Genomic DNA, 24,242 nt, shown 5'->3' on the forward strand with positions numbered 1-24,242 from the left:
TATTTTGCTCAACATTTTTTTTTTTTTGTTTTTTTATTTAAAATCAAAAAAATCATTGTCAAAGTTACTCATTCATTTATTTATTTTTATTTTTTTTCAAAAATACAAAAAAAAAATCTTATTTTAACACCAGTGATGTGTTTTATTTAATAAAAAAAAATTTCCATTTATATTGATATTATAATTTTAATTTTTAAATCATTAAAATTGTAAAGGAAAAAAAACCAGATTCAGTTTTAAAATAAGAAATGTGCCTTTTTATATATACATTATTGTAATGTTGTAAATATTAAGAAAAAAGAATTATTTGTTTAACTAAATTAAGAGAGCAAATTGTAAATACAGATAAAGAATAATTATTATGTATTAGGAAATAAATCGTTATTTATCTAAGTTCATGTCGAAATAATGCCTTGAAACTATTTTTTTAAGTAAAATTAATAAAAATATTTTGTATTATTTTTTCGTTTCTCTTTATTAATTACTATTTCACTGTTTTTTATTTAACATTTTTTTTAAGTTTAAATCATAAATAAAAAAATAATTATTAAAAATTTTTTTTTTTAATTGAAATCGTAAATAAAAAAATGTAATTTTTTAAAATTTTACTGTTTTATTTTAAAAATTTTTTTTATAAATTGAAATCATAAATCAAAAAATAATTTTTAAACATAAAAATAGTAACTGAGGTAAAAATAAAAAGGAAGAGAATAAAAATATTGAATAAAATTAAAAAGAATTGAAAAATAGTAGAAAAAAATTGAAATAAACAAAAAATATAAAATAGTTCAAAAGTAAGAAAAAATTTTAAAAATAGTAGCGAATTAAATCTAAATCTGAAAAAGAAAAAAAGAAAAATGTAAAAAATACAAACAAAAAAAAAAATAGAAAAATAATTAAGAAAACTAAAAAAATACAATTGGAATACAAAAAGTGATTTACAAATAATACAAAAGTCGTACAATAAAATAAAAAAACAAATTAATACAAAAGTCGTACAAGAAAATTAAAAAACCAAACAATGCAAAAATCATACAAAAATAAAAAAACAAATTCAGGCAAAAACCATACAAAAATAAAAAACAAGGACAAATGCAAAAACTATACAAAAATAAAAAAACAAAATTAATGCAAAAATCATAAACATAAAAAAAAATAAATACAAAAATCATACAAATATAAAAAAAGAATTAATGCAAAAATCATAAACATAAAAAAAAACAAATACAAAAATCATACAAATATAAAAAAAGAATTAATGCAAAAATCATAAACATAAAAAAAATAAATACAAAAATCATACAAATATAAAAAAAGAATTAATGCAAAAATCATAAACATAAAAAAAATAAATACAAAAATCATACAAATATAAAAAAAGAATTAATGCAAAAATCATACAAAAATAAAAACAAATTAATGCAAAAATCATATACAAAAATAAAAAACAAATTAATGCAAAAATCGTACAAAAATAATAAAACAAAAAATACAAAATTAATAAAAAAATATTAAAATAAATCAAAAAAAACATTAATAAAATAGTAAAAAAATTCGAAGATTAAAATATTAAAAATAATGCGAAAATAATGTGAAAATTAAATAAAAAGAAAATAAATGAAAATGATAAAACAAAGGAAATTTTAAAAAAAGAAAAATAAATAATAAAAAATAATATAAAAATACTTTATATAGTAAAAAGTTAAAAGTGAAAAAAATACTAAAAAATAATAATAATTAATAAAGAGTAAAAAAAAGTAAAATTAAAGTAAAACTGTGAAGAGAAGTTGGCACGATAATTTTAAAAATTACAGCATTCTCTCAAACACACTACATTAGCAATTAGCATTCAATATTTGTACGCCGCAATTACTTAATTGTAATTCAAAACAATTGTCTCTCTCTCTCTCTCTCTCTCTCTCTCTCTCTCTCTCTCTTTCTTTCTCTCCCCGTAATCGTTCGCTTAATATTATACGTGTTATCCGCTGACTTAAAATTCCGGAACACGTAACGGTATCGAACCGTTATTGGTTACTGTTTATTCCCCAAACAAGATTTTTTTTATTCTTATTCCAAAATGCGCGTATCGAATTTTAATTTCATTACCGTCCTTGTCAACGAAGCAATTCATTGAAAGCGAGTCACATTTTTGCAATATACTCGAGTATACCTACTATACTCATTTATTATATTCATTTTTGCTTCAACACGTGTTTCACTAAAAAAAACAAAAAAAAAACAACAAAAAAATGATAACGAAGATAAATGAAAAGAAAAAAATCTTGTTTATCTCGAGAAGTAACAATTCAAGTCAGTTTCGTCAGGAATTTTTTTCTAAAAGAAAAAATAAGAAAAATTAGTTTTCTAATTGTCTCAAAAGTATATGTTCAAAAAGAAAAAGTAAAAATAGTCGGAAAAAAGTAAGAAAATCAAAAATAAAAGAAGATTTCTAATTTTCTGAAAAGTGTTCAAAAAGAAAAAGTAAAAATAGTGGAAAAAAGTAAGAAAAGCAAAAAAGAGGGAGAAAAGATTTAAAAAATGAAAGAAAGGACAAAAAAAGTAAAAAGAGACTAAAATAGTAAAAAATGGAAGAATAGAGAAAAAAGAGACAAAAGAAAGTAAAAATAAGACGAAAGAAGGAGAAAGTGACTCAAAATAGTAAAAAAAAGAAAAAATACAAAAATAGTAAAAAAAGAAAAAATACAAAAATAGTAAAAAAAAAGAAAACATACAAAAATAGTAAAAAAAGAAAACACACAAAAATAGTAAAAAAAGAAAACACAAAAAAAAGAAAAAATACAAAAATAGTAAAAAAAGAAAACATACAAAAATAATAAAAAAAGAAAAAAATGTAAAAAAAAATCAAAAACAGTAAAAAAAATATTGAAAAGTAAAAAGCAGTGAAAAAGATAAATTACAGTAGAAAAAAGACCAAAAGCACTAATAAATAGTCCAAAAATTCAAAAAAAAAAAAAAATAGAAAAAGTATGAAAAATTCAAAAATAGTAAAAAAAAATATTAAAAAAGTCAAAAACAGTCAAAAAGAAAATAATAAAAATTAAGAAGAAGTGGAAAATGACAAATTATAATAAAAAAGGCCAAAAATACTAAAGAACAGTCAACAAAATCAAAAAGAAAGTAAAAAATAGTAAAAAAAGGAAAAAAATACAAAAATAGTAAAATACGCAAAAATAGTAAAAAATACCCAAAAAAAAGTCAAAAACAGCAAAAAAAAAATGTTGGACATAAAATTCTTTAAATAAGAATTCATTTAATTTAAAATACAATTTTTTATGAAATTGTAAGAACAAATTCAATTATTTTTCAAAAATTTCAATAAAATTTGTTTATAACAATTAAATTAACATTTAACAGAATTTTAAATTAAATATCTCCGCGTAGAATTGATTTACTTCTGAAAAACTTTTTAAATATTTTCTTATAAGAATTCAAATATTTTTAATACAAATGAATTTTTTCGACAAATTTCAAAATAATTGAATTTTGCAAAATTTCAATTATAAATTTTAAAAATAATTGAATTTTTGAAGAATCTTAATTAAAAATTTTTAAGAGTAATTGAATTTTGAATAATTTTAATTTAAAATTTTGAAAATAATTAAATTTTGAAGAATTTTAATTTAAAATTTTGAAAATACTGGAATATTGAAGAATTGAAATCTTAAATTTTGAAGAATTTTAATTTATAATTTTAAAAATAATTGAATTTTGATGAATTTTAATTTTGAAAAGAATTGAAATTTTATGAATTTTAATGAAAATTTTGAAAATAATTATAAATCCATTTCAAATTGTTTTAATTATAAGTTTTCAACAGAATTGAATTTTTAAAGGGTTTAAATTGTAAATTTCAAAAATAATTGAATTTGAAGAATTTTACTTCTAGATTTTGAAAATAATTTAATTTTGAAAAATTTTAATGAAAAGTTTTGTAATAATTCAATTTTCAAGAATTTTAATTGAAAATTTTAAAATTAATTCAATTTTGAAGAATTTTAATTGAAAATTTTAAATTTAATTCAATTTTTAAGAATTTTAATTGAAAATTTTAAAATTAATTCAATTTTGAACTGTTTTAATAACGAAAAGTGAAAAGCAGTGGAAAAGACAAATTACAGTTGAAAAAAAGACTACAATTAGTAATTAACAGCCAAAAATTAAAAAAAAATTAAAAAGTCAAAAATTAGTAAAAAAAAACCATAGAGAAATTCAAAATTGTAAAAAAGAAGCTAAAAAATAATAAAAAAGACCGAAAAATGTAAAAAAAAGTAAAGTTAAAACTGTAAAAGTAGATTTAAAAGAGTCAGAAAATAGTCAAAAATCTATAGTCAAAGTAAAAATAGTCAAAAGAAGCAAAAAACAAAACAAAAAGTTTTTTTTAACTTTCGAGAAAAGTAAAAAAAAAGTTAAAACAATAAAAAATAGTTTAAAAAATTCAAAAAGTAGTCAAAATTTATTGTCAAAATTAAAATAGTCAAAAGAAGCACAAAATAAAGAACAAAATGTTAAAAAAAACGCCCAAGAAAAGTAGAAAAAAGTTAAAATAGTAAAAAATAGTTTTAAAAAGTCAAGAAGTAGTCAAAATCTATAGTCAAAATCAAAATAGTCAAAAGAAGCAAAAAAACAAACAAAAAGTTAAAAAAAACGTCCAAAAGAAGTAAAAAAAAATGTTCAAACAGTAAAAAATAGTTTGAAGAAGTCAAAAAATAGTCAAAATTTATAGTCAAAGTCAAAATTAGTCAAAAGAAGCAAAAAAGAAAACAAAAAGCTTTTTTTAACTTTCGATAAAAGTATAAATAAAGTTAAAACAATAAAAAATAGTTTAAAAAATTCAAAAAGTAGTCAAAATCTATAGTCAAAGTCAAAATAGTCAAAAGAAGCGAAAAAAACAAAAAAGTTAAAAATCATCCGATAAAAGTATAAATAAAGTTAAAACAATAAAAAATAGTTTTAAAAAGTCAAAAAGTAGTCAAAATCTATAGTCAAAATCAAAATAGTCAAAAGAAGCAAAAAAAACAAACAAACAGTTAAAAAAACGTCCAAGAAAAGTAAAAAAAAGTTAAAACAGTAAAAAATTGTTTGAAAAAGTCAAAAAGTAGTCAAAATTTATAGTCAAAGTCAAAATTAGTCAAAAGAAGCAAAAAAGAAAACAAAAAGCTTTTTTTAACTTTCGATAAAAGTATAAATAAAGTTAAAACAATAAAAAATAGTTTAAAAAATTCAAAAAGTAGTCAAAATTTATAGTCAAAGTCAAAATAGTCAAAAGAAGCGAAAAAGAAAACAAAAAGTTCTTTTTAACTTCCAAGAAAAGTAAAAAAAAGTTAAAACAGTAAAAAATAGTTTGAAGAAGTCAAAAAGTAGTCAAAATTTATAGTCAAAGTCAAAATTAGTCAAAAGAAGCAAAAAGAAAAACAAAAAGTTAAAAAAACAAGAAAAGTGAAAAAAAAGTTAAAACAGTAAAAAATAGTTTTAAAGAAATTCGAAAATTAGTCAAAATCTGTAGTCAAAGTCAAAATAGTCAAAAGAGGGAAAGAGAAATTAATAACAGTCGAAGATCTAAAACAAATTTTCCAAAACCAAAAAAAAAATAAAAAATAAAAACAAAGAAAAAAAGAAAATTGTCACAAAAAACATCCTCGTCCGTTTGTATTAAAATAAATACAAAGGAAAAAAAAAGATAAAAAAAAATGCTTACAGATTAGACGCAACATTTTTGGTCACCGTGGCCATTGGCGTATTTCGGGCAATAGGGCGGATTAGAGCTCTGGAGACAGAAGGAGCCCTTGGAGCCGGTGGGCGTGTGCTGACCCATGATTAGATACTCGCCGGCTCTCTGGCTAATCCTCGGCCCCGAGGGACAGCGCCGCGAGCACGGCTCGGCCAGCATTTCCCTGCCGCCATTATCGACGCTCTGCGCCATGAAGCACACAACCCACACGTGGCTGCACAATTGGAAATTCGTCTGGTTCTCACAGAATGGCTGCACTTTCCCGCCGTTCACGCAGAAGTCCACGTGGCCCATTCTTCCCTTGTCACCTAAGAAGAAAAAAGGAAAAATGTCATTATTTTTTTTTTGAGACACTAGCCGCGTGGATTTTTGCTTGTGTTGTTGAGAATTTAGTTCGGGTTCGATTCTTCTCTAGTGTTTGAATTTTTTTTTTAATCAATGTTGATTTTATTTCATTTTCTTCTTGTTTTTTATTTTCGTTTCCGTATTTTTGTTTCTTTTTGCCTTTTTAATTGCATTTTTGTCTTTTTGTTTCTTTATATTTAAATTTCTGTATTATTTTTTACTCTTTTAAAAAAATTTCAATTATTTTCAATTTTTTACTAAATTTCAATTATTTAAAACAAATATTAGTAAATTTCAATTACAATCAAATTTTTCTACCAAATTTCAAACATTTTTCTTTCTTTTAAATAAATTTCAATTATTTTAAATAGTTATTTAAAATAAATTTTGATTATTTAAAATTTTTTAAAACTAAATTTCAACAATTTAAAACAAATTTTGGTAAATTACAATTAGAATCAAATTTTACTACCAAAATTTTCATTATTTTCAATTCTTATATAAATTTCAATTTTTTTCAATTTTTTAACAATAAATTTCCATTATTTTCAATTCTTATTTACTAAATTTCAAATTTTTTTAAATTTCTTTTTACTGAATTTCAATTAAAGAAAACAAATTTTTGTAATTTTAATTTACAATCCAATGTTTCTACTAATTTCTATTTATCTTTAAACTTTTCCTAGCAAATTTCAATTATTTTAAATATTATTTAATAAATTTCAATTATTTTGAAATTGTCTTCACTAAATTTCAATTATATATAAAACAAATTTTTTTTATAACAAGCAATTACTATAAATTTTTTCTAATAATTTTCTACTTATCTCAAAATTTTGTTCTACTAAATTTCAATTATTACAAATTTCTTTCTACTAAATTTTAATTATTTTCAATTCTATATTAATTTTCAATTATTAAAAACAAATTTCAGTAAATTTCAATAGCATTCAATCAATTTTTTCTACTAAATTTCAGTTATTATTCTTTCTATTACAAAAATTTCAATTCTTTTCAATTTCCTTTTAACAAATTTCCATTATTTTCAATTCCTATTTACTAAATTTCATTTACTTTTAATTTCTTTTCACTAAATTTCAATTATTTTAATAATAATTGACTAAATTTTCATTTTTTTAATAACACTCAACTAAATTTCAATTATTTTAGAAAACTTTTACTAATTTCCAATTACTTATATTTTAAAATTTTTCTTTACTATAAATTTCAATCATTTTTCATTTCTTTTATTTTTCAATTTTTTTCAGTTTTCTTTATACTTTTACTAAATTTCAATAATTTTTCATTTATTTTATAAAATTTCAATTATTTTTCATTTTTGTCTACTAAAATTCAATCATTTTTCACAATTGTTTTAATAAATTTCAATTATTTTTATTTTTTCTACTAAATTTCAATTATTTAATACTTTTCTTAATAAATTCAAATTATTTTAAAAAATTTATTCCAAATTTCAATTATATTTCATTTTTTAAAAGATTGAAATTATTTTTCACTTTTTTTTTACTAAATTCCAATTATTTTCAAAAAATTATAATAAATTTTGCAAAATTTCAAAAGAGTTTTAATTCAAAATTTATTCAAAATTTCAATTATAAATTTTGAGAATAATTGAATTTAGAAGAATTTCAATTGGAAATTTAGAAAATAATTGAACTTTGACGAATTCTACTTTTAGATTGTGAAAATAATTGAATTTTAAAGATTTGTAATTAAAAGTATTAAAATTAATATAATTCTTAAGAATTTTAATTTAGAATGTTGAAGAACTTTAATTTTAAATTTTAAACATAATTGATATTTGAAGATTTTTAATTGAAAAATTTGGAAATAATTCAATTCTGAAGAATTTTACTTCTAGATTTTTAAAATAATTAAGTTTTGAAAATTTTTATTTGAAAATATTGAAATTAATTGAATTCTTAAGAATGTTAACTTAAAATTTTGAAAAAAATTGAATTTTGAAGAATTTTATTTCTAAATTTAGAAAATAATTGAATTTTGAAGATTTATAATTGAAAATATTAATATTAATTGAATTTTTAAGAATTTTAAGTTAGAGTTTTGATAATAGTTGAATTTTGAAGAATTTCAATTGAAAATTTTGAAAATTTTTAATTGAAAATATTAAAATTAATTGAATTTTGAATAATTTTATTTCTAGATTTTAAAAATAATTGAATTTTGAAGATTTTTAATTGAAAAATTTGGAAATAATTCAATTCTGAAGAATTTTTCTTCTAGATTTTTAAAATAATTACATTTTGGAAATTTTTATTTGAAAATATTGAAATTATTTGAATTCTTAAGAATTTTAACTTAAAATTTAGAAAATAATTGAATTTTGAAAAATAATTGAAAATATTGATATTAATTGAATTCATAAGAATTTTAATTTAGAATTTTGATAATAATTGAATTTTGAAGAATTTTAATTTTAAATTTAAAAAAAAATTGAATTTTGAAGAATTTTAATTTAGAATTTTGAAAAGAATTGAATTATGGAAAAATTATTCTTCTAATTTTTGAAAATAATAGAATTTGAAGAATTTTAATTGAAAATTTTTAAATTAATTGAATTCTTAAGAATTTTAATTTATAATTTTGAAGAGTTTTACTTCGAGATTTTGAAAATAATGGAATTTTGGAGAATAATAATAAATAAAGTAATTAAAATAAAAAAATAAAAAAATAAATATAGAACCAAAAGGAATATTCAATAACTAAAAATTGAATTAATAATAAATAATAATTTGAGATAGATAATAATTAATAAATAAATAATTATTCAATTATCGAAGAGATTATTGGAGTCGTTGGAGTCTCACCGTAATATCCAGCATTAGTGTGAATAACTTGAACAAAATCGGCATCGCCACTGTCGAGGCGATTGGTGAGACTGGATCTAATGAGAGGACGCGCGGGATCAAGGCCAATAATGCGATTCATTCGAAAGAGTAAATAATTAGCCATTATTCCGCAGAGATGTGCTCCCAGCGAGTGACCAACGCACGTCGTCCTCGATATTGGCAGGCCAAGATTCCTCAAGGTCGTGAGACTTCCGGCCAGGCAACGCGCCACGGGCCGCAGGTTCGCCACCGCCGCCGGGTAACACGGTGGCGCACAAAGTGACCCCCAGTCGATGGAAAACACATTATAACTTCCATTACGCAGGTAGGCCTCCCTCAATATCATCATCGGCACCGAGTCCTCCGTCCCTTCAACAAAAATTCACTCAATTAATAATTGGCCAATTAAATTACGAAATTAAACTTAACTAACAAAATTTCAATCATTTCTTAATTATTTTGTAAAATTTTAAATTTCAATTATTTTTCTTTTTTTTTTTTTTTTTTTAACTAAATTTCAATTATTTTCCTAAATTTCAATTATTTTTCATTTCTTTTATTACATATAAATTATATTTCATTTTTCGTACTAAATTTCAATTATTTTTCATTCTTTCATTAAATTTCAATTATTTTTCATTTTTTTTTTTTTTTACTAAATTTCAATTATTTTCCTAAATTTTAATTATTTTTCATTTCTTTTATTAAATATAAATTATATTTCATTTTTCGTACTAAATTTCAATTATTTTTCATTCTTTCATTAAATTTCAATTATTTTTCATTTTTTTTTTTTTACTAAATTTCAATTATTTTCCTAAATTTTAATTATTTTTCATTTCTTTTATTAAATATAAATTATATTTCATTTTTCGTACTAAATTTCAATTATTTTTCATTCTTTCATTAAATTTCAATTATTTTTCATTTTTTTTTTTTACTAAATTTCAATTATTTTCCTAAATTTTAATTATTTTTCATTTCTTTTATTAAATATAAATTATATTTCATTTTTCGTACTAAATTTCAATTATTTTTCATTCTTTCATTAAATTTCAATTATTTTTCATTTTTTTTTTTTTACTAAATTTCAATTATTTTCCTAAATTTTAATTATTTTTCATTTCTTTTTTTAAATATAAATTATATTTCATTTTTCGTACTAAATTTCAATTATTTTTCATTCTTTCATTAAATTTCAATTATTTTTCATTTTTTTTTTTTTACTAAATTTCAATTATTTTCCTAAATTTTAATTATTTTTCATTTCTTTTATTAAATATAAATTATATTTCATTTTTCGTACTAAATTTCAATTATTTCTCAATTCTTTTATTAAATTTTAATTATATTTCATTTTTTACTAAATTTCAATTATTTTTCAATTCTCTTTACTATACATTCCAATTAATAACAAAAATTTTAAGTAATTTTTTAAGTAATTTGTTAAATTTCAATTATTTTTCTATCTTCAACAAAAACTATTCAATTATTTTCAATTTCTTTTAAATAAATTTCCATTATTTTCAATTTCTTTCAAATAAATTTCCATTATTTTCAATTTCTTTAACTAATTTTCAATTATTAACTTTTTTTTACCATATTTCAATGATTTAAAACAAATTTTAGTCAATTTTAATTACAATCAAATTTTTCTACTAAATTTCAATTATTTTTCTTTCTTTAAAATAAATTTTAATGTCTTTTAAATAAATCTCCATTATTTTCAATTTCTTTATCACTAAATTTTAATAATTTAAAATAAATTTTAATAAATTTCCATTGAAATCAAAATTTTTCTACTAAATTTCAATTATTTTTCATTCTTTAAAATAAATTTCAATGTCTTTTAAATAAATTTCCATTATTTTCAATTTCTTTTTCACTGAATTTTCAGATATTTTCCATTTTTGACTAAATTTCAATAATTTAAAACAAATTTTGGTTAATTTACATTAAAATCAAATTTTTCTAAATTTAAATTATTTTTAAATTTTTTCACTAAATTCCAATGAATTTTTAAAAAAATTATACTAAACTTCAATTATTTTTCATTTGTTTTAAAGAATTTAAATTATTTTTAATTATTTTACTATATTCCAATCATTTTTCAATTGATTTATTAAATTTTAATTATTTTCCATTCTTTTACTAAATTTCAATTACTTTACACTTTTTCTTATTAAATTCCAACTATATTCAGAAAAATTATAATAAATTTGAATTATATTTCATTTTTTACAAAATTGAAATTGTTTTTCACTTTTTTTTACTAATTACAATTATTTACAAAAAAATTATAATAAATTTTAAGAATAATTGAATTTCGACGAATTTTACTACTAGATTTGAAACATTAATTGAATTTTAAAGAGGTGTAATAAAAATTTAAAAAATTATTCACATTTAAAGAGTTTGAATTAAAAATGTTTAAAACAATTCAATATTAAATTGTTTCAACTGTAATAAGTTTACTAAATAATTGAATTTTCAAGAATTTTAATGAAAATTTTGAAAATAATTGAATTTAGACGAATTTTACTTCTAGATTTTGAAAATAATTGAATTTTTAAAAATTTTAATGAAACTTTTCAAAATAATTGAATTTTTGATAAATTTTACTTTCAAATTGTGAAAATAATTGAATTTTGAAGATTTTTTAATGAAATATTGTAATTTATTGAATTATGGAGATTTTAAATTAAAAATATTGAAAATAATTGAATTTTGAATAATTTTAATTAAAAATGTTCAAAATAATTGAATTTTGAAAAATTTTAATGAAAATAATTTAATTTTTAAGAATTTTAATAAAAGTTTTGAAAATAATTGAACTTTGAAGTTTTAATAACAAATTTTCAAAATAATTCAATTACAAATTGTTTCAATTATAAGTTTTTAAAATAATCGAATTTTTAAGAATTTTAATGAAAATTTTGAAAATAATTGAATTTAGACGAATTTTAATTCTAGATTTTGAAAATAATTGAATTTTTTAAAATTTTATTTCTAAATTGTGAAAATAATTAAATTTTGTAGATTTTTAATTGAAAATATTGAAATTTATTGAATTATGGAGAATTTTATTTCTAAGTTTTGAAAATAATTGGTTTTTGGAAATTTTTAATTAAACATATTGAAATTAATTTAATTAGGTATGGAGATTTTTAATAAAAAATATTGAAAATAATTGAATTTTGAATAATTTTTTATTAAAAATGTTCAAAATAATTGAATTTTGAAAAATTTTAATGAAAATTTTGAAAATAATTGAATTTTGATCAATTTTACTTCTAGATTGTAAAAATAATTGAATTTTGAAGATTTTTAATTGAAATATTGAAATTTATTGAATAATAGAGAATTTTACTTCAAAGTTTGGGAAATAATTGATTTTAGGAAATTTTTAACTGGAAATATTTAAATTAATTTAATTATAGAGATTTTTCATTAAAAATATTGAAAATGATTTAATTTTGAATAATTTTAATTAAAAGTGTTCAAAATATTTTAATTTTGAAAAATTTTAATGAAAAATGTGAAAATAATTGAATTTTGATCAATTTTACTTCTTGATTGTAAAAATAATCAAATTTTGAAGATTTTTAATTAAAATATTGAAATTTATTGAATTATAAAAAATTTTGCTTCGAAATAATTAAATTCTGAATAATTTTTTATTAAAAATTTTCAAAATAATTGAATTTTGAAAAATTTTAATAAAAATTTTGAGAATAATTGAATTTTGATGAATTTTGCTTCTAGATTGTAAAAATAATTGAATTTTGAAGATTTTTAATTGAAATATTGAAATTTATTGAATAATAGAGAATTTTACTTCAAAGTTTGGGAAATAATTGATTTTAGGAAATTTTTAATTGGAAATATTTAAATTAATTTAATTATAGAGATTTTTCATTAAAAATATTGAAAATGATTTAATTTTGAATAATTTTAATTAAAAGTGTTCAAAATTTTTTAATTTTAAAAAATTTTAAAGAAAATTTTGAAAATAATTGAATTTTGACGAATTTCACTTCTAGATTTTGAAAATAATTAAATTTTTAAAAAATATAATAAAAAGTTTGAAAAGAATTGAATTTTGACGAATTTTACTTTTAGATTTTGAAAATAATTGAATTTTTAAGAAATATAATGTAAATTTTGAAAATAATTGAATTCTTATGAAATTTAATTCAGAATTTGGAAAATAATTGAATTTTGACGAATTTTACTTTTAGATTTTGAAAATAATTGAATTTTTAAGAAATATAATGAAAATTTTGAAAATAATTGAATTCTTAAGAAATTTAATTCAGAATTTGGAAAATAATTGAATTTTGAAGAATTTTACTTCTAGATTTTGAAAATAATTTAATTTTGAATAGAATTGAATTTTGACGAATTTTACTTCTAGATTTTGAAAATAATTAAATTTTTAAAAAATATAATAAAAAGTTTGAAAAGAATTGAATTTTGACGAATTTTACTTTTAGATTTTGAAAATAATTGAATTTTGAAGAAATATAATGAAAATTTTGAAAATAATTGAATTCTTAAGAAATTTAATTCAGAATTTGGAAAATAATTGAATTTTGAAGAATTTTACTTCTAGATTTTGAAAATAATTGAATTTTGACGAATTTTACTTCTAGATTTTGAAAATAATTGAATTTTTAAGAAATATAATGAAAAGTTTGAAAATAATTTAATTTTGAAAAGAATTGAATTTTGACGAATTTTACTTTTAGATTTTGAAAATAATTGAATTTTTAAGAAATATAATGAAAATTTTGAAAATAATTGAATTTTGACGAATTTTACTTCTAGATTTTGAAAATAATTGAATTTTTAAGAAATATAATGAAAAGTTTGAAAATAATTTAATTTTGAAAATAATTGAATTTTTAAGAAATATAATGAAAAGTTTGAAAATAATTTAATTTTGGAAAGAATTATAATTGTACTTCTAGATTTTGAAAATAATTGAATTTTGAAGATTTTTAATTGAAAATATTGAAATTAATTGAATTTTGACGAATTTTACTTCTACTTTTAAAAAATAATTGATTTTAGAAGATTTGAAATTAAAAATATTGATATTAATTGAATTCTTAAGAATTTTAATTCAGAATTTCAAAAATAATTGAATTTTGAAAAAAAATTTTTGAATAATTTCAATTATAAATTTATTTTGAATTAAAAAAAATGAAAAAATGAGTAAATAATAATAAAAAAAAAGAATAAAAAAAAATGTTTTTGTTTTTGTTAACATTTACCAGCATAGCCGTGAATTAAAATAATATTTTCCTTGGCGGCATCGTAGCCGCCGCGAAGCCAATCTGATTTCCTTGACTCCTCGAGTTTCTCCTTTGGCTTGCCGATTTCCGAATAAAGATAGAGATGCACATCGGGATCGGGACACGAATCCTTGTCATTGCCCCTCCTCCAGGTGCACTTGTCCTCACTGTAATTTGCCGCGGCGCCACTTTGTATCGCTTCCTCAATGGGCCCCCTGGGGGGCCTGCAAAGCACCTCATTATCGCCGCATATCAACAAAATAAACACCAACAATATCAAGGGCGAATTATTCAACTTCTCCATTTCACTCTCTTCTTCTCCTCTTTTCTAAAAAAAAATCACACGTAATCACCATTTTTGTACTATTATTATCGTCATTATTTTTTTTTAAATAAAAAATTAACAATAATTATTTTTTTTAATAAAAAATTAACAATAATTATTTTTTTTAATAAAAAATTAACAATAATTATTTTTTTCAGACGTAGAATAGGAAAAATTTTTTAAAAATATTTTTCCTACTCTTCCCTTTGAAGAAAAAAAATATTATTACTATAAATAACATTTTTCCTATTCTTCTAAAGAAACAAAAATAATTATAATATTTTTCCTATTCTCCATTTGAAGGAAAAAAATTGTTACAATATTTTTCCTATTCTCCATTTGAAGGAAAAAAATTGTTACAATATTTTTCCTATTCTCCATTTAAAGAAAAAAATTGTTATAATATTTTCCTATTCTCTCTATGAAGGAAAAAAGTGTGAATAATATTATAAATTTTCCTATTCAAATAGTTTTTTTTTATTAAATGGAGAATAGGCAAAATAGTATTAAAATTATTGACATTTTTCCCCTTTAAACAGAGAATAGGAAAAATATTTTTAATATTGAAAAACAATAATTTTTTTCCTCCCAAGGAAGAATAGAAAAAATAATAATTCTTTTTTTCCCCTTCAAAGCGAGAATAGGAAAAAGATTATTACTAATATTTTTCCTACTCTTTTCTTTGAAGGAAAAAAATATTAATATTAATAACATTTTTTCTATTCTCACTTTTTCCTATTCTTCTAAGGAAAAAAAATTGTTTATAATAAAATTTTTCCTATTCTCCCTTTGAAGGCAAAAAATTATTATAATATTTTCCTATTCTCTGTTTAAAGGAAAAAAGTGTGAATAATATTAATAATAATTTTCCTATTCAAATAATTTTTTATTAAAGAGAGAATAGGGAAAATAGTATTAATATTATTTACACTTTTTTCCTTCAAACCGAGAATAGGAAAAATATTTTTCCTACTCTTGCTTTGAACGAGAAAAAAAGTTAATATTTTGCCTATTCTGTCTTTGAAAAAAAATTATATTGTCAAACGTAGAATAGAAAAAAGTATTAACACTTTTTCACTTTTAAACCGAGAATAGGAAAAATATTATTAACAATTTTATTTTTTTTCTACTCTTCCTTTGAAAAAAGAAATTATTAATAAATTTTTTTTTCAAAGAGAGAATAGGCAAAATATTAACACTTTTTCACTTTCAAAGGGAGAATAGGAAAAATATTTTATTAACAAAATTTTTCTACTCTTTGAAAAAAAAAATTAGTAATATTTTTCCTATTCTCGCATTGGAAGTGAAAAAGTGTTAACATTTTGCCTATTCTCTGTTTGAAAAAAAATAATTATTCCATCAAACGTAGAATAGGAAAAATATTATTTTTTTTCAAACGTGGAATAGAAAAAATATTATTAATTTTAATTTTTTTTTCGTGGAATAGGAAAAATATTAACTTTAATAATTTTTTTGTGGAATAGGAAAAATATTATTAATTTTAATTTTTTTTTCGTGGAATAGGAAAAATATTATTAACTTTAATAATTTTTTTCTGGAATAGGAAAAATATTATTAACTTGAATATTTTTTTCCGAAATAGGAAAAATATGTTTTCTATTAAAAATCCTTTTTTTCTTCAAACCTTGAATAGGAAAAATATAATCAATATTATTAATAATTATTTTTCTCTTTTCGCAAGAAACAAAAATAATATTTTAATTATTGTTAATAATTATTATTTTTCTTAAATTATAAATCACTTTGATAATTAAATTGAAAAATTGAAAACTGTATAAGAAATGCAAACGAACCATGAACCGTCGATTTTGAGACTGTTTTAAAAAGATTAATCGAATCAGCATTTGGTTGTCTCTCCCCCTTTTTTTTTCTTTCTTCTCATTTTTCCCCCGATGCCCTCTCACTCACAGGTTCCTCCACTTCTTTAAAACGCGAACCTTGATGTACTTTACCGTTTATCACTGACGCCAATTCCTTTTACTCAAATGGGTCAGAGGAATTCCCCCCCAATTCTCCCACCACCCCTTTTTTTTATTTGCCATCAAAACAAAAGGAACCGAAGAAAAATCACAAAAAATTAACTTTTTACATTAAAAAAAAAAAAAATTAATTTTCATTCTAAATAAATGAAAATTTTTTTTAAAAAAAGGCAAAATAAAATAATAAAAAAATAATTTGTTATTATTATTTATTTTTATTAATTAATTTTTTTTTTATTAACTAATTATTATTTTATTTTTTATTAATTAATTATTATTTCATTTTTGATTAATTAATCATTATTTCATTTATTGAAAATTATTAATTATAATTTCCAATTACAATTATAATATTATAATTAATTAAAATAATATACTTAAAATTATTTAATTATTACTAAACTATATTTAGCATTAAAAAACAATTAAAATTAATTTTAAAAATTTAATTCAAAAAAAAAAAAAATATTCTTAATAAAAATTTAAACAAATTAATTAAAAAAAAACTAGTAAAAAAATAAATGAAAATAAAAAAATAAACTAATAAAAATAAAAAAGAAATAATAAATTTTTAAAAAAATATTAAATTAATTAAAAATATTATTCCAAAAAAAAATATTCTAAATAAAAAATTTTATTTCGAATATTTTTTTGTTTTGCAAGTAAAAATTTATTTCGAATAGAAATAAAAATACGAAGAAAAGGAAAAATGAAAGAAAAATTGCAAAGAATAGAAAAAAAAGTAGAACAATAAATGACAGAGACTATTAATTATTATTAACAAATTTTTAAAGGAAATTGCAAACGGAACATAATTTTTTTTTTACCCAAGAGAAAAAAAAGTATTTGTTTCCGGACAATAAAAAACAGGAAAAATTGATTATTTCTTTTAATTTTTTATTATTAGGTAATTAAATTGAGGTGTTGATCCGCGGTGACAAAATATTGCAAAGTACGTGAAGAAATTTTTTTTTTTTTCAAATCAACATTTTTTTTTTGTTTGTATAAGAAAAGCATTCGCAGTGAGCAATGAGGCGAATATATATAATAAACCGTTAGAAACGATTTTTAATTCTACTCCCCTAATCGACTATTATTTGTCATTCAATAATTGTTCCCTCCTTCTTTTTGCGCATATGTAATTATCAATCTCATTATGTAACAAAAAAAAAAGAAAATTTTCATTTTTTTCTCAAAAACTATTTTTTTTAAATTTATTTATTAAGGGCATTTGAACCTTGATGACGTTTCAGTTTGTGCAAAGCATGTGTGACGTCATCAAGTTTCAAATGCCCTTAATAATTTTTCATTTTCTTTTTCATTTTTTTTTCTCAAAAACCATTTTTATTTCTTTTTCTATTTTTTTATTTATTTATTACGTAATTTCTTAAAAATAATTTTCATTATTTTTCTCAAAAACCATTTTTATTTTTTATTTAATTATTACGTAATTTCTTAAAAATAATTTTCATTTTTTTTCTCAAAAATACCATTTTTATTTTTTTTCTATTTTTATTTATTTATTTGTTATATGTAATTTCTTTAAAAAAAAAATGTTCATTTTTTTTATTTTTATTTATTTATTACGTAATTACTCAAAAAAAAAATTTCAAATTTTTTTGTCTCAAAAAAAAAAAATTTAGAAACTATTTTCAAAAAAGAAATAGAAAAAAAACTATTCTTATATAATAGATACGTTAAAAAAATAATAAATAAAGAAAACTTGAAAATAATTAAACGAAACAAAGAAAAATTTTTTGTTAAATAATTAAAAGAAAGTAAATTAAAAAATAATAATGAGGAAAATTAAAAATAAAAAACATTTTCTTTAATAAATAGTAGAAAACTAGTAAAAAATTAATAGAAAAGATAATAATAATAATAATAATAATAATATAAATAATAATAAAAAATAATAAAAGAAAAAGTAGCACGGTAGCTGCGTGGTAATATACAAATACATTTACGATTTCATAATAGGGTTCGAATCCCCTCGGAGGTGAAATTTTTTAATTCCCAAATTTTAATAAAAATAATTTTAAAAAAATAAAAAAAAAATAAAAAAAAAATAAACAACAAAAATTAATAAACGTACATAATAAAAAGTACTTAGAAAAGGTAATAATAAAAGAAAGGATAAAAAATAATAATAAACAAAATTTAAAAAAAACAAAAAATAACAATAAAAATAAAAAATAACAATAAAAATAAAAAATAACAATAAAAATAAAAGATAAACAACAAAAATAAAATAAAATAAATAACAAAAAAATAAAAACAATAAAAAACAACAATAAAACAAAAAAATAAACAATAATGAACAACAAAAATTAATAAACATGAGTAATAAAAAGTAATTAGAAAAAGTAATAATAAAAGAAAGGATAAAAAATGATAATAAACAAAATTTAAAATAAAAAAGTTAATAATAAAAAAAAACAATAAAAATAGTAAAAAACGAAATAAAAATAAAACAAATAGTGGAAAAAAAAATTATTACTTGGAAAAGAGTAAATATGTCACGGGAAGATTATTCACCTCCGCATCCTCTTTGCTTGAATGATTCAATAAATATACAGTCCGCAGATTTGCAGATAAACTGTGGAAATTACTTTTCTTCAGGGTCTCTAAAGCTGTTGTAATTATTATTTATAAGATAATAGTTTTCTGCCTGGCAAAATCATTTTCTTCAATGGAAATAATATAAAACATTCAATGAAAATCATTCCTTTTTTAAATTCAAACACAAAATGAAAAACAATTTTTTTTAATATAAGTGAATAAAAAAAAAAATTCGAAGTCAGAAAAAAGAAATAATAAATTTTTCTTAAATAGGTTTTAAATCAAAATTTATTTCAACTTTAAAAGAAAAAACTGTTAAATTGAAAAATTGTTTAAATAATTGAAATTCTTTACTACTGATAATAATAATTGAACAACAAAAATTGATAAAAATTTTTTTCGGAACCATTTAAAAAAACGAAAAAAAAAATTAGAAAAAAAATTATTTTTCCAATTTTTGTTTTATCTTTTTTTCATAAAAAAATTAAATTGAAATTGAATTAAATTGAAATTAGTTAAATAATTGAAATTGTTTACTACTGAAAATACTTAAATAACAATAAAAATTGATTAAAAAAATTTTTCGGATCCATTTTTAAAAACGAAAGAAGAAAAATTATTAAAAAAAAAATTTCTTTCAAATTTTTGTAGATTATTTTTAAATTCAAATTGTTTAAATAATTTAAATTGTTTACTCTTGACAATAATTGAATAACAATAAAAATTGTATAAAAAATGTTTCGGATCCATTTATAAAAACGAATAAGAAAAGAAAAAAAAATTATTTTTCCAATTTTTGTTTCAATTTTTTTAAAACAAAATTTTAATTCAAACTATTTAAATAATTAAAATTTTTTACTCTTCAATAATTGAATAACAATTAAAATTGAATAAGAATAGAAATTAGACAAACAATTTTTTTTCCAAATTTTGTTTCAACTTGTAAAAAGAAACTTTTAAATTGAAATTGTTTAAATAATAGAAATTGTTTACTTTTGATAATAATTGCATAATAATAAAAATTAAATCAAAACATTTTTTCGGATTCATTTAAAAAAATGAAAAAAGAAGGAAAAAAACTTATTTTTCCAATTTTTGTTTCAACTTTTTTTAAAAAAAAAAATTTAATTGAAATTATTTAAATAATTAAAATTGTTTACTCTTAATAATAATTGAATAACAATTTAAATTGAATAAAAACAGAAAATAGAAAAACAATTTTTTTTTCAATTTTTGTTTCAATTTAAAAAAAAACTTTTAATCTGCTTTTAATTAAAATTATTTAAATAATTGAAATTGTTTACAACTGATAATAATTGAATAACAATGAAAATTGAATAAAAAAATTTTTTTCAATACCAGCGTAAAAAAAAATTAAGAAAAATTTTTTTTTTCAAATTTTTGTTTCAACTTTTTCAAAAAAAAACTGTTAAATTGAAAATTTTTAAATAATTGAAATTGTTTACTACTGATAATAATTGAATAGCAATAAAAATTAAATAAAAAAATTTTTCAAACATTTTGAAAAAATAACTTTTATTGAAATTTTTTTTTCTAGAATACTTTTAAATTGAAATTGTTTAAATAATTAAAATTCTTTACTCCTGATAATTGAATAACAATAATAATTGAATAAAAAATATTTTTTCGAAACTATTTAAAAAGACAAAAAAAATAAGAAAATTGATATTTTTCCAATTTTTGATTCAAATTAAAAAAAAAATTTAAAGTTGAAATGGTTTAAATAATTGAAATTGTTTACTCATAATAATAATTGAAAAACAATAAAAATTGAAATTTTTTTTTTATTTATTAAAAGAAAAGAAAAAAGAAAATTAGGAAAACATTTTTTTTTCAATTTTTGTTTCAACTTTTTCAGAAAAACAATTAAATTGAAATTATTTAAATAACCGAAATCCTATTTAAAAAAACGAAAAAGGAAATATAAAAAAAACTTATTTTCCAATTTTTGTTACAAATTTGTTTTCAAAAATACTTTTAAATTGAAATTGTTTAAATAATTGAAATTGTTTACACTTGATAATAATTAAATAACAATAAAAATTTTTTCGATTTATTTAAAAAAACGAAAAAAAAATTATCAAAAAAAACTTATTTTTCCAATTTTTGTTTCAAATTTATTTTTCTAGAATATTTCTAAATTGAAATTTTTTAAATAATTGAAACTTTTTTCTTCTACAAAGAGTTAATTATTTATAATTGAAACGAAAAAGTAAAAAAAAATTAATATTAGAAAGTAAAAAGAATAAAATTTAAAAAATTCATTTTTTACTTTGAAACCTAAGAAAAACGTTTAATGACATAATTCAATAGAAAGAATGCAAAAAAAATCATTTTTAAAAGTAAAAAAAAAATATTCTTCTTTCCAAAAAAGAAAAAAAAATATTCTTCTTTCCAAAAAAGAAAAAAAAATATTTTTCTTTCCAAAAAAGAAAAAAAAAATGATTTCATTTGTCAATGAAAAAGAAACGAATTTTAAATATTGCACAATATGGAAAAAAATTAAATCACAAATCAGAAGCAAAGAAATTATTCGATAAATTTACTCAAGTGAAAAGCAAAAGACAAAAACCCTTTCAAACAAAATTCTTTTATACACATATTGAACAAATTCAAGAAAAGTAGGTACTGTCAACAGAAAAATTTCCCAACGAGAAAATAAACCAACGTTTCGTATAATAATTTTTCCCTGACATAATTTCCCAATTTCATATCAAAACAAATACATATATGTAAAAAAAAATTTTTTTTCTCTAAAAGGAAAAAGAAAAACAAAAAGAAAAAAATTAAAAAATAATTATAAATTGAAAGTTTCCTCTTCTTTGCAATTTCAAGTGAAAGTCTTCTCACTACATATACGAATGAGAAGAAGAAGAAAAAGAAAAAAAACCAGTAGAAGCTAACGAATTAGCATCATCAATATTTATGTACTTTTGGAAGTCTTTTGGAATCTGTTTGTTTTAAAATTCGTCGCACTCAACTGAGTGAAAGTCATTTGAGTTTTAAAGATATAAAAAAAGTTGAAGAGAGAAAAAATGAAAAAAAAGAAAAAATATATTACAATGTCTCTTTCACAATAAAATTCCCTTTAGTCTGCTTTTTACATTTTTTTCAAATAAAGAAATAATTCTTATCAGAATGATAATAATTTCAATTTAAAAGTATTCTATAAAAAAAAAATTGTCGATTTTTTCCCCTTTTTTCTCTAATAAAAATAATAATTATAAAAATAATAATTATAAAAATAATAATTATAAAAATAATAATCATAAAAATAATAATTATAAAAATAATAATTATAAACATTATAATAATAAATAACAATTATTATTCTAATTTAAAATTATTTTACTAATTAATCATTAATTTAAAAGAATTTAAGAAACAATTAAATTTTTTTAAATTCAAATTTATTTCAACTTTAAAAGAAAAAACTGTTAAATTTAAAAATTGTTTAAATAATTGAAATTCTTTACCACTGGACAATAATTGAATAACAATAAAAATTGATAAAAAAAATTTTTTCCGGTCCATTTATAAAAATGAAATTTGGAAAAAAAACTTTGTTTCCAGAAACATTAAATTTTCTTTTACCCTAAATTCTCCAAAATTCAATTTTTTTTTTTAGTGTTTTCAAACTAAAATTCTTCTGTTATTCAATTATTTTTAATAATTTTCGAAAAAGTTCTTTTTGGGAATTTTTCAATCTATTTATTATAATTCAATTTTACGTGAAAGAATAAAATTTGAAAATTGTTCAAAATAATTGAAATTTTCGAGAAATTCGATTAAAATTGTATTAAAAATAATTGAAATTTTGCGATGATTTTTATTATTTATTAAAATAATTGAATTTCTGTAAAATTTTTATTATTTATACCAAAAAAAAAATTTAATTTTAATTAAAGAATTCAATTTTTCTATTTAGTTCTGAATAATTGAATTTCTATCAAAAAAAAAATTGAAGTTTAATTGAAGAATTTAATTTTTCTAATTAGTTCTGAATAATTGAATTTCTATCAAAAAAAAAAATTGAAGTTTAATTGAAGAATTTAATTTTTCTATTTAGTTCTGAATAATTGAATTTCTATCAAAAAAATTGAATTTTTCTAATGAATTTTCATCGAAAAATTGAATTTTTTCAACGTTGGTAATTAATTAAATTTTTATTCAAGAATTCAATTTTTCTATTTAAATACTTGAATTTTTATCGAAAAATTAGATTTTTCTATTCAAAAAATTGAATTTTTTTTCGAAAAATTGGATTTTTCTATTTAAATAATTAAATTTTTATTTAAAAATTGAATTTATTTACTTAAACAATTGAATTTTGAAAGAACTTTTGTAAAATTGTTCAAAATAATTTAACTTTTAGAGAAATTCAATTAAAATTGTAGAAATTCGATTAAAATTGTATTAAAAATAATTGAAGTTGTGCCATGAGTTTTATTATTTATGAAAATAATTGAATCTGTGTAGAAATTTTATTATTTATCAGAATAATTGAATTTTTATACAAAAATTGATTTTTTTTATTTCAATAATTGGATTTTCGTATTTAACTAATTGAATTCTTGAAAATCATTTGAAAAATTATGAAAAATAATTGAATTTTTATCAAAAAATTAAATTGAAAAAATATTTTTCGACAAAATTGAATTTTTTTATTTAAAAAATTGAATTCTTTAAAGAAATTTTGGAAAATTCTTCAAAATAATTGAATTTTTTGAGGAATTCAATTGAAATTGTAGTAAAAATAATTGAAATTCTGTGATGAACTTTATTATTTATGAAAATAATTCAATTCCTAAAATGAATTTTATTTTTTAAGAAAATAATTGAATTTTTATTGAAGAATTCAATTTTTCTATTTAACTTTAAATAATTAAATTTATATCGAAAAATTGGATTTTTCTATTCAAATAATTGAATTTTTAGCGAAAAATTGGATTTTTCTATTTAAATAAATGAATTCTCGACGAACTTTTGGAAAATTGTTCAAAATAATTGAATTTTTTGAGAAATTCAATTAAAATTTTATTAAAAATAATTGAAATTCTGCGATGAATT

The 24,242-nt window shown here is 18.2% G+C and overlaps 1 protein-coding gene across 1 annotated transcript in view; it reads right to left on the minus strand.

Moving 5' to 3' along the window:
- Positions 1–5,716: 5,716 nt before the first annotated feature.
- Positions 5,717–24,242, minus strand: part of LOC122512512 (ankyrin repeat and MYND domain-containing protein 2) — a 37,508-nt gene continuing 18,982 nt past the window's right edge. Inside the window, exons 4-6 of the mRNA XM_043628389.1 lie at positions 14,244–14,592; positions 8,944–9,333; positions 5,717–6,057 (exon numbers count right to left, since the gene is read on the minus strand). Coding sequence (XP_043484324.1) covers positions 5,720–6,057; positions 8,944–9,333; positions 14,244–14,592 — 1,077 coding nt within the window. The 3' untranslated portion in view covers positions 5,717–5,719. The remainder of the gene's footprint in view (positions 6,058–8,943; positions 9,334–14,243; positions 14,593–24,242) is intronic.

The sequence above is a fragment of the Leptopilina heterotoma genome, unplaced genomic scaffold (assembly GCF_015476425.1).
Source record: "Leptopilina heterotoma isolate Lh14 unplaced genomic scaffold, ASM1547642v1 Lhet_123, whole genome shotgun sequence".
NCBI lineage: Eukaryota > Metazoa > Arthropoda > Insecta > Hymenoptera > Figitidae > Leptopilina > Leptopilina heterotoma.